Raw genomic sequence first — 14426 nt, 5'->3', positions numbered from 1 at the left:
GTGTAGTAAGCGATGCATCCCCTGGGGCTGCTTTTCACATCCTCTCACTTGGAGATTGTAACGCTTCAGCCTTTGCAGGGCTGGAGGCTGGAAGGGTTGGGAATCGTGCTTTCCTGCAGCGGGCTCTGAGCTACATGACAGTACCCCCAGGTTGTTCAGCAACTTAGCTGACTTGAAATAGAGCACTGGAACAAAATATGTTCTGAGTGATTTTTAAGTAAAAGCTAATGTGAAAATGTGGGAGTTTGAACCAATGTAAACACATTAAATTTAAACCGATTTTCAAATGTAGTAAAGAAAAAAATAACGCTCCTGCTCTTGAGATTCCTAAAGGACACATCCTTCTGAGTTATGATTTAATTAGATTATATTTTATTAGACATTCTTTACAAATTTTAAAATACTGCTATTATACATGCACAAAGGAAAATCAGTTTGAACAACTGTATGTAGGCATTCATTGAAGTCAACCACAAGACAGGAACATTTTATGTCAGTTATCAATGTACTCGATATGTATATCTAAAGTGCATTATGTTACAAAAAATATAGAAAGTCAGCAGCACCAAGATACGTTCACAAAATAAATACACCAGTCAACAAAATAAATTATGGTAAATGTGACAATAATAATTGTCTTAGCCTTAGCCAAAAAAAAAAAAAAAAAAAAAAAAAAAAAGGAAAATTCACAATAACCGAATGTGCAGTTTCAGAGAGCAATGGGGGGGAAAAGGTTTTATTCTGAGCATTTACAATATTTACAGGTAATAAATATTTTAATACTTCCCATATGTTCACTATTACAGAATACTGCAATACGTCTTCCAAAAATCTCTTGCTGAAAATGTCAGCGCCTCCTGCAAAGAAAAAAAGGACAGAAAAAATAGAAAAATTAATTTTCACTTCAAATACATGGACATAAAATTAATAGCAAGAGTGCCACAGACTATAACGAGTATGCCTTGCTAGTAAACATTTGCAATAATAGGACTTGTATAACAATGCTACAGTTTTAGACATCTTTTCAAGACCTCTACTATATTTTCTTCAGGGCAACTCAGCTAGCAGTATGAAGACCTGCAGTTTGTCACAACACTGAGTCCATCTATTCCACTATACTGTACACTCAGAGAAATAGGAAGGGGCTTTAGTTTTCTTTAGAGCCTTCTGCAAGAAGATTCCCGAGTGCTACAGGTAGAAAAATTGTATCATCAACCTATAATAAATATGCCAAGTGCTAAAAAGAACAAAGTACAGCTGGAAAAATGAGAAATTGGTTTTGAAGATAAGAAAAAGAAAGTCCTTATTGAATACTGTGGCAATCATGCCCCTGCTGCGTTAACCGCTTGGCTGTGATGCCAGGCTTCTGATTAAAACAGTCCCACGGGGCTTATTTGGTCTACCTTTCCCACTGTTAGACCACCTGTTAGACAAGGTGTCTGTTCATCTCAGAGGTATATATTTCTGTGGTGTCATGTACATGAGTATATACAGTGCTTATGCAGTAAAGGCTGCTCAGGTCTTGAAGTGAACAGAGCCTTGATAGCACGTCTCTTTAGATGCTTGATTGAATGAAAAGACTATAATCCTGAAACTTTCCCTCTGTGAGCCAAAGAGCTTGGTCCTGAAAGAAAATGAGCATCTCATCATGTTAAGCTCTGGCTCCTGTTGCATTCAGTCCAAGCTGAAACAGTCAGCTGTGTACAGTCCTAAGATTTGGGAGTTTTCTAAGGGATGCTGGCAGCCTGGTGCGAGTGCTCTACTCCTCCCTTCCTCGTGAAGACATGAGAACAAAAGCAGAGCCTGCTCCTACCCTGTCAGTATATTACTTATACTACAATATTATTTTAAGTTACTTCTTAGCGGTGCTGCAGGAAATGCTGAAGGGTTGGGCTTTTTTCCCTTCTGTCCCTGTGAACGGCACATTTCTGTAATGCACGTTAGTTCCCTGGGAAACAGCTATAGGGTGGAATGCGAAGCTATAGGATGGAGCGGGATTCACTCTGTTGCTGGACTGATCACCGAAGCTGTGGGTAGCATTCCACATGGCAGACATGCGTGGGCGTGAGACGCAAAAAAAAAAAAAGCAAATCCTTGAGAGTTTAAGACGGGGGGGTTTTATGTGCACATTGAAAGTGAGACTACATTTAGCATTAGGGAGTTTTCTCATTTGAAAGGTTTCTTAGGAAATTAGGTAATAACAGCTTAATTGAAGCAGAATGGGAATACAGCTGGGATGTCCATGAGAAAGAATTTTTTAAGTGCCTGGAATGGAAATACTAGGATGAAGCTCCTTAATAATTAACTAGTAATATTAGGGTGTATCCAGGCTATATTACAATATGTATAATGATGGCACACAATTCATACAGCATGACTGTATATGTGTGTCTCCACTACACAGGCCTTTTTTTAAAAGGATGATATTTTCAATTTGGCTTGGATTTTAGGCTTTGTTTTAGAGTTTAAGCTAAGCCACATCTTGACAATGGGCTCTATACTAATGACTACTTGCAAGCTGCTTTCTGTGATCTGGTCCCAGATTTTGCAAGATTGGCTTCTTTTGTGAGATACTTCTGTAGTAAGTCAAAAGATCTAGCGAGCACATTCTTTTGGGCCTTTTTTCTGACCTAAACCCAAAATTTTGGGATCAAGATTGGGTGGAGGGAACTGGCATGAGGATTTCAATTCAGTGCGTTGAGATGAAAAGAAGCACAAAGATACAGTGGAAAGCACCCTTAAAGTTTATCTTTGCAATTCCTTGACATTCACCCTGCTGCATTATGCATATCCACTTCTTCACTGTAATGACGCTTTTCCTAAGCTGCAGCTAGCCTTAGGGGTGCTGCAAAAGCAGCTTCTACTGGTGTAGCATATGGAAATCCTGTCTGCGCACACCTTCCTTGGCCCGCACCAGCAGACAGCATAGAAGTCCCTGATTCAGCTCAGTGCGGCTGAGGAATCAACCTCACTCAGATGTGGTCATCCCTCCATCTAAAACTGTGCTTGCCCACCCTATGTCAACAACCGCACAGACAACTGCATGGAACCTGACTCCCCTTATCTAAAGTACATGTCAGGGAGTTAGGACTTGCTTTCATTTAAAATTTAGAAAGTATATCTTTTGCCAGCCTACTGGGATAACGACAAGCTCGTATACTAGCAGTTTCTTAAGAGCTGAACCAGCATATTATGCTCTGTACTTGTGAAGGAGGAATTTCATTTTCCTGTTTTATGGCTCCTCTTTGTTTAATCATCTTCAATTAAGCACCTAAAATATAGGTCTTCTTTAGGAATCTGCTTCTTGCCCTGCAGAAATACTGCATCTTGGGCAATAATATCAGTAAGGTAAAGCAGGACTGCCCTCAGCAGTCTGGACTCCACGGTAAAGCTGACTGCCTTCAGCCATCCAACCATACTCGAAACAGAAAGGCAGAACTGGGAGAATCAACAGGGTTGTACCTGTAATTCTTTTACACATCCCATTGGATATAAAACCAAAGACAGAGTAGTAAGAAAAAGAAAAGACAGTCGAAATGCCCTAGGATGTCTTTTCCCTACGTTCAAGATTTCTGCGCGTCCAAGACAGGTGTTAGTTATTGGCCACCGCAGTTCCTTAACATCTTGAAACATCAGGCGTCTCCTGACCGGAGTCCCAGAGCATGTCTTTCCTAAGGCACTAAGGCAAACCGGCCTCTCTTACTTCACTACTAACTGCTACAGCCATGCTAACTGGTTTATGACCCGGGACACTGAACGCCTAGCCCCAAATGCCGGTAACTCCTGTAGATGCCAGCAGAAGTTGAGGCGATGGAGCACGTTGCAAACTGCGGCCTGTAAAGCTTAACCCAAGACTGGATTTTAGTAAATCCCACAGCTGGCGTCTCTTTCTGAGGGATTTACTGTGAGCAAGTGGCACTTCTCTTATGTCTCTATTCTGCCAAAGTGAAGGGGAGGAGGAGAGAAAAGGGTGGGTGTTTTGCTGTTGAAAATGCAAACATTTGAGGAGAACTGAGGAGTGGACTCCTTGGCTTTGTCTGCAAGTGTGCAGGCTTCCACTCAAGCTGAGATGGCTGCGAGCGGACGAGTCGCTTGGGACACCTAAGCTGAAGTCTCCAGCTCGCCACTGCCCTGAAAACCCTTCATTGTCATACATGAGGGAAGCACGTCTCTCTCCAAAAGCAATGCTCAACATTTTTCAGCAGCAACGTCATTGTTTCACGAGCTGGCAAAAAGATGGAGCTGAATTAAAAAGTCCTAATGGCAGGGAAAATTTTATGGCGAAAGGCTGGTCTGCGTTGTTTGCAGATATTACTAAGAGAGAAATTTTCCGTGTTCTCCCCTAAGGTTAAACAGTAAAATGAAAAACTGTAAAGTAAGGGTAGGAAAGTTGCCAAAAAAGGGAGGCGTTGAGAGGGAGGAAAGAAAACTTCGCCATTTTATAGATGCAGAGCCTTAAATAAAACTCAAAGCTTTCAATCTGCTGAGGCCCAAGTGTGGGACCAAGATCTGACATGAGAGACACTACGGTTAAAACAGGAAAGGAAATTTTAATGTCTATGATGTGCTTTCTTTTTGCAGAAACAGCTTTACTTACTACTCACTCAGCTTCAGGAAGCTCATTTTGGAAATAAGTGGTTTACTTGAATTGTTTGTCATAGGAAAGAAAGACTTTGTCACTAGTACAAAGTGGAAAGGGTACTTACCTCCAGAAAGCACCCTGAGACTGTGCACTGCTTGAAAAGCCACTGCCCAGTTATGAGCATAAAGGTATACTATTACTCCAGGTTTGAGTAAGGCCTTGGCCTCTCACACCGAAGGATAAGAAGCTCAGTAAATATATGGTATGCCTCCCTGCAAAAGGATATAGCAGAATTACCTTAAAGTGTGATGATGTGTAGTAACAGAGTTGTCCAAGAGTGGGCTCTCGGTCACGCTGCTGCCATACATGCCAGAATTTAGCCAAGCCGAGCGGGCTCGCCTCTTTTTCTTCTCTTGTTCCTTACGTTTTCCAGGCTTTGCTTTCTTTTTCTTCCCCGATACCTTCAGGGGCTGCTCCTTGTAGGTCTGTGATTTGTTTGTCTCCTGAGTTAGGTATCTGCCCTCATCTTCACTACCAAATCGGACAGGGTAGTTCTTCGTGTTGGTAGCAGGCTTAGGGTTAGGTGAAACCTCTGAAGTTGCACGGATTTCTGCAGTGTTGACACCTTCAATTAAATTTTGAAGGAATATTCTTCTTCGTAAGTCTTGGATTGACTTGCCCTTGTCATGCAATAGCTGGTGCTCCGATACAGCCCGTTTGCTAAAGAAAGAGAAGAGAGGAGGGGGAAAAAAACCATTTAGGAACTGGTTATTGCCCAGTACTTGGCAGAGCTTCTCTTTCCTCTGGTAGTGGTGGCCACAGTGACTGTGTACCAGCTCTCAGGCTTGGAGACATCCAGTTAAGTCAGACTGCTGGAGCAAGTCCTCCTTCTCAGAGTAGCTGCTCCCTACAGAGAAGGGAAAGACCTAAGCGGGTAATAATTCTCAGCTGACCGATCACACACCACTGGACCTGGAGCGGGATTAGTCACCGCTCTGTTCTAGGAAAGCATTACAACTCTTAATATATCACACTTCAGGCAGTAAAAGCAGGAAGGCAGTTGTCAGAGATAGGAAAAATAAAGGGTCAGATAATGGAGCACTGCAGTCAAGCAACAGAGGGAATAACAAGTACTTGTATTGAAGCCGGAAGCAGTGTTTATACAGCATCATTCTAATAATTTTCTTCTGCTCAGTCATGTACTTCAAAAACATAAATAAGTACATAAAAGTGCATTTCATTTCTAAATTTAAATAAGTGCATTTGCAGGAGCGTAATGGAAAAATGTTTGAATTCGGGTGCCTAAGACATAGGCACTTCAGTCCATAATGAGCTATCCAGAGAGGCAGCCTGAGCATCAGCAGAGATGAGCCTCAGCTGCTCCTGTTGATTTTACTGCTTGGCCACTTGTGTCTAATTATAGTTTTAGATGTCTTTCCAGTATTCCTTTAAGCATGATCTTTTGGGGCCAAATTTCTTGTCTGCTGTGCTCTCTGAGTTTTACATTAGCCCTTTTCACGGGATCTTCTTCAAGAGCATCCTGGTTTGTTTGTGTGGGTCTCTGGTACTTCTCCAGAGTTCATGACCTTTTGGTTCACTAACCTCTGTCTTGTTTTCGAGGAACTGGGAGCTGGTTAGCTAGCTGTCTTTTAGAGATGTCGTACTGGCAAAGAAGGTATGAAATGGCTGAGGAAAGAAGATACAAGTGGCACCTGGATAATAAATATCCGTGAGAAAATACATGCTTTTTCCTTGATGTGGGATAAACACACAGCTGCACTGTGAACCACAGAAAGAGCGCAAGCTGGGATTTTAGCTATGTTCCCATGAATGCTATAATACAGTTTATCCTTCCAATTGCCCTACTTCCGTGTGCAGAGATTGGCTATGTATCCTCTCATCTTGCATCAGGGTACTGCATGTGACTGAATTCTTACTGGCCAAAGAAAATTAATTCACTGCCTTGCCTGTCGTATAATCATTTGGTCAGTTAGCTGGATAAGGAGTTGTTGCTGCATATGGGTGAAATGGGAGAAGACAAATAACTGTGAGTGAATATTCCTTCCTTCCGTCCCATCCCTAATTATCCTGCTACGTTACCAGGTTTCAAAATGTGGTGGACAAAGTTAGTAAGCTAAATGATTGGGAGTGTTCTGCACTTTATCTTTCTCAGTCCCTTCAGCCAGACTCTTGAGTTTTGTGATTTGATCAACAGTAGAGCTATGTGAAATTGGCAGCTTCAAGTAGCATTGGTTTAAGAGCATCCCCTTCACTTTTTGTCTTTGTAGAGCTGCACTTTTTGTGTATTGGGTTCAAGCGATGGGTTCAAGTGATACTACATCTCTATTACTCAGTGTAAAATTCAAACAGCAGCTTTCCCCCGTTCTACAATGAGACGGAAAGATGACTGTTGATTTTGCATTAAGTCATACAGTAGGGATACTTGCTCAAAATCAGGCCTAGATATACTCAGGTTTGTGAGCACACATTTGACCAGACATTGTCTATGTTTTAAGTGTCCCCAAATCAGTTTTGGATGACTTCAGGCTTTAGGGCAAATTTTTTATGCCCTTCAACTCAGTGTCCCTAAGCAAAGATGCAATGTGATAATACTGAGCTGAACCCATATTGTTTTTCTCTTCAGTGCAGCTGTGACCATTAACACAAGCTCAAGATCTCCCCCAGGAGAATTTTATTGACCTGTGCACTCCCTGAAGCTCTCCAATAGCCATCTCTAACAACCTTCTCATTAAGGGCAGTCTGATTTGCAAGTACGCTAATAAAACTAGCACCTTGGACTCCTCTGAGTGGCATACTTCTGTGCTGCTTGTCAAGCTGTCCGTTGTAGCTCACGTTACATTCCTAGCTTCAGTAATCTATTTTCCCAGGACATTTGCATGGGAAATGCAGTTCTCCTTTCACTCTTCCAGTTTATAAAAAAGCATACAAAATCTCAGTGCTTTACTGAATCTAAAACAGTATGTCTCATGTGATGAGCAAAGCTTTCCTACTGCCTCTTGTAAACTACCAAGACTAATTCCTTTTATCACAGACAACCTAAAGCTGCCTTAATCCTGTAATGTGTATTTGGTCAATTTACCCACTGTGACAAAATCTTGAATCTCTAAAGCCTGTTATTAAAGTACTCTTGATTGAAAAGCTATTCCATTTTACAGAGCTGAAACCTAAAGATTTGGTTCCAGTACACACAAGGCAGTCAAAGAGCATTACAAGATCTGCATCTTGAGTGAGTATGCATTTCCAAAATAATGCAGGGATTGACGTGTGAAGGGTTAGCGTGCCAAAGAGGGTGGGTTTTTGTTTAAATGTCTGTATGATATTTAGCATCGAGTCTGGCCCCAAATAACATTCTGCTCTTCCAGATGATTGTATAACATTACGTAGTGTTACATTTCACGTGACTTTTATTACTCAGCCAGACTTAAGGATTACATTTTGCCTACTGACTTCCTTTGTATGCTCTAGATCAAAAATCTCCTTAAACCAAAGAAGATGTGGTAGATACATATCTCTTTGACCTTCTGCCTCAGTTATTCAAACTCCTATGTTTGTAAATCAGGGAAAAATCCTTGCCCAAGAAGGCTGATGTAAGAAGTGCTTCATAATGGAGATATCAACAATATCTCACCCACACACACAGAGTAGGAAGGCAATGGAAACTGGAATGATTGCATTCACATATTGGGTACAATATGTAAAAAAATATTAGGCTGTTAGGGTTAAGATGACCCACTAGAGGTCCCTTCCATCCTTCTATAAAATACACCTCTCGTTCAAGGAAAAAGAGTCTGTACCCAAACCAAGTGCAGTAAATGCTAAGCTTACATGTGGTAGGCACTTTTTTGAGAAGGATGTTGATGGTTTGTATTTGACTGGAGTGTCCAAACTAATTACCGTATCCAAGTACCCTATGCACATAGGAGACTTAATGTCTCATTATGGGGAAAACAGTAGAAATCCATGACTTGTGACTATCCTGACTTCATGTACTTCCAGATAAGCTGTTCTTTTTAGGCACATTCCTTCTTCATTTTTTTTCCCCTAGATATCTAGCGTCGCTGAGAGCCAACATTCTTCAAGTGACAACTTTCTGTCTCAGAGAGTTGCTCTTATTTAACCGTTATTATCCCTGACTATTCACATTGGGTCCAATCGTAAGGTCAGCAAACTAACTAGAAAGGATTCAGTCAGCTCTCTGTCTGGATTTTGCAGGACTGAGTGCCCTTGCCACTGGCTCCAAAGGGAGTGAAAGCTGCTCAACCTATCTCAGGGTTAGGAAAAATATTTTGAATAGATCTGGGGACACGATGCTACAGTGTCTGGGCACGCTGATAAAAATATCTAATTTCACTTTGAGGCATTACTGGGTTTCTCAGAAGTTCTCTAGCAGCTAAAGCATTTCTATAACAAATAATATGTCTGGCAATCTTTTCTTGGGACAATTTGCTATTGCTTTCCATGGGAGATTTGCCTCAGTAAAGTCTGTAGAACCAGGCCTCTGTCATTTTGATTATTTTTGCATGGCTATAATAATGTGCTTCAGTATTTTCATCCGTTACTGGTTTAAGCCTTTGACTGAAAAAAAATATCTCTAGGCTTAAGTGACTTATTAACCATTAACTCTAGGAATGGTTTGTGGTGATATTAAAACAGGACACATGTTTGAGTGTGGTGTCTGTGTTTGTGCTGTACCCACAAACAAAACTACGTGAATGCCACTAACTGACAGCTGACCATTTCTTGTGTGTGTTTTACATGCCATAGCAAAGAGGGAGCTAAGAAACGCATTTGGACTGTTTAGCTTCCGCTTTTTTCCACCCTGTCAGGGCAGAATGGGGATGTTGGGAAGACCTCTAATCCTGACCTTTAAAAACAAGTGTTAAAACAACGCTAACTTCAAAAAGCGAGGTAGTATTTCTTAGCAAATCTAACTTTTTTAAAAAACAAATTTGGCTTAGATCCAGTTCAGGGTTTCCTAGCCAAGAAAATAACAGCATTTGACTGTACTTCAATTATTTTCTTTTTTTTTTATTTCTGAAACTAAAGTTTGGTTCCTCTATATGCAAAGAGAAGAAAATGGTCTCAAATGGAAGAAATAGCTCAACAATAGCTTGCAGGAATACAAACCAGCTAAACGTTAATGAACTGGGAAGAGTACACTGTAGCATTATCAGCAATAACATGTTCTACACAATTTGCTGTAGGAGATTTGTAATAGCTGTCTGCCTGGTGCCAAAATTTAGGTGTGTCTGAAGTCACTTCACCTGGGGGATTTTTTTTGTTGCTTAAATGGCAGAGGAAGTACTATTTGGAGATCTTGTCCTTATGTATGTAATAAAACATTTAAAAGGAAACCCATCTGAAACTGTTTGCTGTGTCATGTTTCCCTATAAGCTGTGATTGGATTTTCCAACCCTCTTTCTCCAACCTGATTTCCTTTTGAACTTGGTAACAATACAGCCCTCCACAGTATGACTGAGGTGTTTCTTCCTTAGAAAATCTGATGCAAGTCCAGTGAAAGCCAGTGAGTTAGATGTGTGAGACAGCTGCTCCTACATCAGCCCAGTGGCTTCTCTTCTGCACTTTGCGTAGGGGGATTAGTATAAACCACGGTGATTATTTTGGAAGGAGCAAAAAGGTCATTTCCTGAACAGACTCTCTTAAGTTACATTATCATTTATCAAAAAATATGCTTCTGCCTCAAGTCAGACACTGGACTCCCTTTGGAAATTTTTTTTTTTTTTTCCCTGAAGTGGCAGAAATCCAAAGGAATGGTTCGGTACTTCAGTTTCACGACAGCCCTCGCTACTGCATGTTTCCCCTACCCTTATCAATATTGGCACCATGCCAGTGCCGAAGAAGACTATGTCATTTAGTGCGACATACAGCAGTTTGATAAAACGGGATGCTCCCTACCAGGAGCCTCCCTGGGCGCAGTAAGGTGCCCGGGCACTAGCACATGCCGGACAAGCCTAAAGCTGCATCGCTTCTCCCCTCGGCAGAAGAGACCCTCAGCTTTAACATCTCCTTCCCAAAAGCTATGTAAGGTCAGGCAGCTGAAAAGCTGCCTTTTCCCTGCTCCAAAGCCCTTTTGCCTTATGGCTTAGGCACCACCGGTGAGCACCTGGGGCAGGTAAACCGGAGTCGCTCTGCCACAGAGCCGGCCAGGGGAGGGGAGGGGGGGTGTTGTCCGGCCGCCCCCCTCCCCACCCGCACCGTCACCGAAACGAGGGGGGGGGGGAATAATTAAAAAAAATAAATAAAAAAAAAAAGCGAAACTCACAGTCTGCGGCTGATCCCTTCTACTGATCTCCCGTAAGAGGGCACGGAATAACTCAGGAGAAACACTGCGAAACTCCAGTGCTGGAAGAGTTTAGTGAACATTGTATCCGCCGGGTCTTAAAACCTGCAAGGAAAAGGGAGATCAGTCCCGAGGGACACATGCGCCAGCGCCGTCCTCAAGCAGTCCCCGCTTTGGGCTCTCCCAGCTCCCAGGCTGGGAAGGAAAAACAAACTTTGGGAGCTCTCGGCAGCCGCTCACTTCTTCCAAACTTCGCTCCGTCTCTCTCCCTTCCTTGCTGTCTGCCTCTCTCTCCCTCCCTCCCTCCTTCCCTCCCTCCCTCCCTCTCTCTCTCTCTCTGCCTCTCGCTGCCCGGAGGCAAGATATCTCTCAATATTAGTTTAAAAAAAAAAAAAAAAAAAAAAAGAAAAATCATCTAGCTCCTATTTGAATCGGGTTAGAGAGCGCGTCCATTTGTCTCCCTGAGCCCCGTTCAGCTCTAGTCCGCTAAGCCGCTGCCTCAGGGCTTTCTGTTACAGGAGAAGCCCTCTTTGCAGATAAGGAAAGATTCCCAAAAGTCAGCTCAGCTACCCTCTTCTCTGTAAACACACACACACACACACACGGAGATTCAGGAGGAGGGGGTGGGGGAGGGGAATGCATCTATCCATCTGTCTTTAAGTATACCTCTGGAATAAAAAAAAAAAAAAAAAAAAGCCAGGTTCACGTCCTCTGCTTCCAGAAAGTTGGGTCCCCAACTGTGACAAGGACAGGGAACTCCAGCAAAGAGCGCTGCCAGGCTGACGAGCCCGAGAGGTCTAAGAGCCCGGGGAGGTTCAGGGGCTGGGAAGCATGTTGGGCTCCGCAGGTTGGTTTGGGCTGGAGCCTGCGATGTTCACACGCTCCGCGGCAGGCTCTGGGAACCCTGCGGGAGGGACGGAGGGCTTTGCAAAGAGATGGCGCCCGAGGAACATGTGCGGAGAGAGCGAGAGCCCGGGCGGGATACCCACGGCCAAAAAGGAGACGAGAAATCAGCGCTTCCCGGGACCGGGATCAAAAAAGGAGCGAAGAAAGGGAAACACCCGACAGCACATGCACTCAGCAGACCCTGAGGACTCCGGCCAAGCTCTTCGCATCTTCTGCAGCCGGGTTCCCCTCTGCTTCCCCCCCTCTTCCACCTCTCCCTTTTTGTGTTTACCCCCCGGGTCAGCGCCTCCCCCGCCGCAGCACGGGGACAAGGGCAATCCCCCCCCATCAGAGGGGGCACTTTGTAGCTCAAGCCCCCAAAGCCCAACCTGGGAGCTTTGCCGCCTTTCCTTTCACACACCTACCGTTGTTCGTCGCGGTGCCCCTATTAGCTGGAGGGTTGATTCCTAATGATGTTAATTGTAGGCTAGTAAAGGGGGGGGGGGGGGGGGGGGCTAAGGGGGAGGGCTGGGGGAAGGACTCGCAGTCTATGAACACAGGCGCTCCCGGCCAAAAAAGTAAATTAGTGGAAAGTTTTCTCCTCCTCCTCCTCCTCCTCCTCTCCCTCTTTCGCCTTCCACTTTGCCCTCCGTCAAGCCGGCCAGGGCGTTGCAAAGAATCTGTGTCAGGTTGCGCTGCCGGGCGCGGCGGGCAGCGGTGCGGGGCTGCGGGGGGGGGGGGGGACAGCGGCGGGAGCTCGGCCCCCCCCCCCCCCCGATGGAGGGACCAAATTTTTCCATCACAGGACAACACTGATGTGAAAACCAAAGGTAACACAATCCGCCCCTTTATACGGCCTGCTGGCGCAAGAAAGTGCCCCCGGCTATAACGAAGGAGACAGCCTCGGGGGGGGGAGGATTGGTGAGCCCCTTGGCCCCCCCACTCCCCCGGGCGGCTCTTCCAAAGGGAAATACGGAGGATGGGCTCTCCCGCAGGCTGTGGTCCTGCCCAGGAGGGCAGCAAGGAACACCTGGGGACGCCGGCTCCGTCCCGTTAGCATCCCGGGAACCCTCGTCCCTCCGCGGCCGCGCAGCCTCCGCTCCGCGCCCCGCTGAAGCCTCCCCGGGGAGAGGTGCCGGCGGGCACGGCCGCTGCCCCCCTTCTCCCCCAGGTACGGAGGGGTCGCTGGTTTCTGCTACTGACAGCCTGGTTTCCAGCAAATGCTTTCCCAACACCCTCCTCGCAAGTCGCAACAACAACAACAAAAAAAAACAACCCACCGAGGCTGGTTGCTCCTTCTCACCCTCTCCTTGTAGTAAGGAACGCTTTCTGGAGAAAGTTTAGTGCAAAGCAAACCGTTTTTTTCTACCTGCAGGTTATTTTACGTTAAACGACACTTGCTGCCACGATTTAAAAAGCCCAGCTCCCTAGCCAAATTTCATACCACACAGGCAAATAAAACTGAAAACATAAGAGCTGAAATAGAAATCATGCTGAAAACATTAAATCGTTTATGCTGTAAATAAATTCCCTGAACACCTGGTAGGCTATAAATTAAAATGTATAGCTAATAGGCTTCTTTGATTTGCACTGCCCTTTCGACTAATTAAAAATAATTGTGAGATCCCCTGAAAACAGCCCCCACACACTCACAGGTCTAGTGCTCACGTTAAAGGTAAAACGTCCATCAAATATTTTTAGAATTTCCTTTCCCCCAGAAATAAATAAATTAAAAAACCCACCCCAACCCTTACAGACTCAGGAAAAATAAATAGCCTTTATAAACTTGGAATACTGAAGTTTCTTCACAATTTATTACTTCACCTTTTCCTTGAGTTACAGCCCTCTGTGCCTCTCAGAGATCACCCTGGCCAACAGTGGTTGATCTTCTCAGCAATCGCTTCCAAAACTATGTTCTATCCTTAAGAAAAAGAAAAAAAAGAAGTGAAATAAATCAAAAAAAAGGTAATACTTTTCAAAAGAAATCCAGCCCTACAGAGTTCTTATTCTGCCTGCAACAGAGGAGTAGTGCTAAATAAAGGGTGTTAAAAGCAGGTGCTTTTCTCCCTTGCTGCTCTTTTTATTATGAAGAACAGAAGCTTCTCCTAATATATATATAGTGAGGGAGACCCTTCTCCATTGCTTTTATTGAAAAGACCAAACTTGTGACATCACTAACCACCTTCCTATGGCTGAGTTTGCCTCATCTCTGCCTCAGTGGGCTTGGGAAAAAAAAAAAAAAAAAAAGAGAGAGAGAGAGAGAGAAAAAAAAAATACAACCCAACTATGGCTTTGCTAATATGGCAGGAACTGAGCAATGCCAAACCCGTTTAGGAGACTTACTATCATACCATGATACCATGCCCCCCCTCTTCCCCCCCCCCTCCCCCCCGCCTGAAGACTGTCATCTGCAACAACCGGCGCAGCGTTTTTTCTCCTGCCACCTACACAAATGCTTAACCCGTGAGCAAACTCCTCCTGGTACCTAGCCTCACCGCAAGCCTGAGCCCTCCTCTGTAGCAGGACGAGGAGGGGGGGGGGGGGGAATCCCCTTTTTCAGGGATTAAACCCCCTTTCCCGCAGGATGGAGCCCGGCGGGTTGCGCGGAGCGGGGGATGCTCACCCGGGAGGGACCCA

The 14426-nt window shown here is 44.4% G+C and overlaps 1 protein-coding gene across 7 annotated transcripts; it reads right to left on the bottom strand.

The window, feature by feature from the left end:
* Window positions 1–354: 354 nt before the first annotated feature.
* PTHLH (parathyroid hormone like hormone) lies at window positions 355–13869 on the bottom strand. 7 transcript variants are annotated; one of them, XM_030041500.2, is made up of 4 exons: window positions 13614–13869; window positions 10887–11009; window positions 4880–5302; window positions 355–857 (listed from the first exon to the last, which is right to left on the bottom strand). In XM_030041500.2, exons 2-4 carry the CDS (start codon window positions 10985–10987, stop codon window positions 848–850), a joined length of 534 nt encoding a protein of 177 aa, XP_029897360.1. In that variant the 5' UTR covers window positions 10988–11009; window positions 13614–13869; the 3' UTR covers window positions 355–847. The 7 variants fall into 7 exon arrangements, with proteins under 7 accessions (XP_029897360.1, XP_029897362.1, XP_029897359.1 ...); XM_030041502.2 differs by lacking the exon at window positions 13614–13869 and adding an exon at window positions 13070–13085; XM_030041499.2 differs by lacking the exon at window positions 13614–13869 and adding an exon at window positions 12215–12295.
* Between the last annotated feature and the right edge of the window lie 557 nt (window positions 13870–14426).

Source organism: Aquila chrysaetos, chromosome 17 (assembly GCF_900496995.4).
Source record: "Aquila chrysaetos chrysaetos chromosome 17, bAquChr1.4, whole genome shotgun sequence".
In the NCBI taxonomy this organism is placed as follows: Eukaryota; Metazoa; Chordata; class Aves; order Accipitriformes; family Accipitridae; genus Aquila; species Aquila chrysaetos.
The sequence above is the reverse complement of the archived record's forward strand: the minus strand, read 5'-3'. Positions and strand labels throughout refer to the sequence as shown.

Bases quoted from the DNA above. Each gene is read 5' to 3' on its own strand.
- PTHLH (XM_030041500.2), bottom strand. From the start codon at position 10,987: ATGTTCACTAAACTCTTCCAGCACTGGAGTTTCGCAGTGTTTCTCCTG. The intron at 5,303-10,886 runs GTGAGTTTCGCT...CTCTTTCTTTAG, and splicing joins GAAGGGATCAGCCGCAGACT to CAAACGGGCTGTATCGGAGC.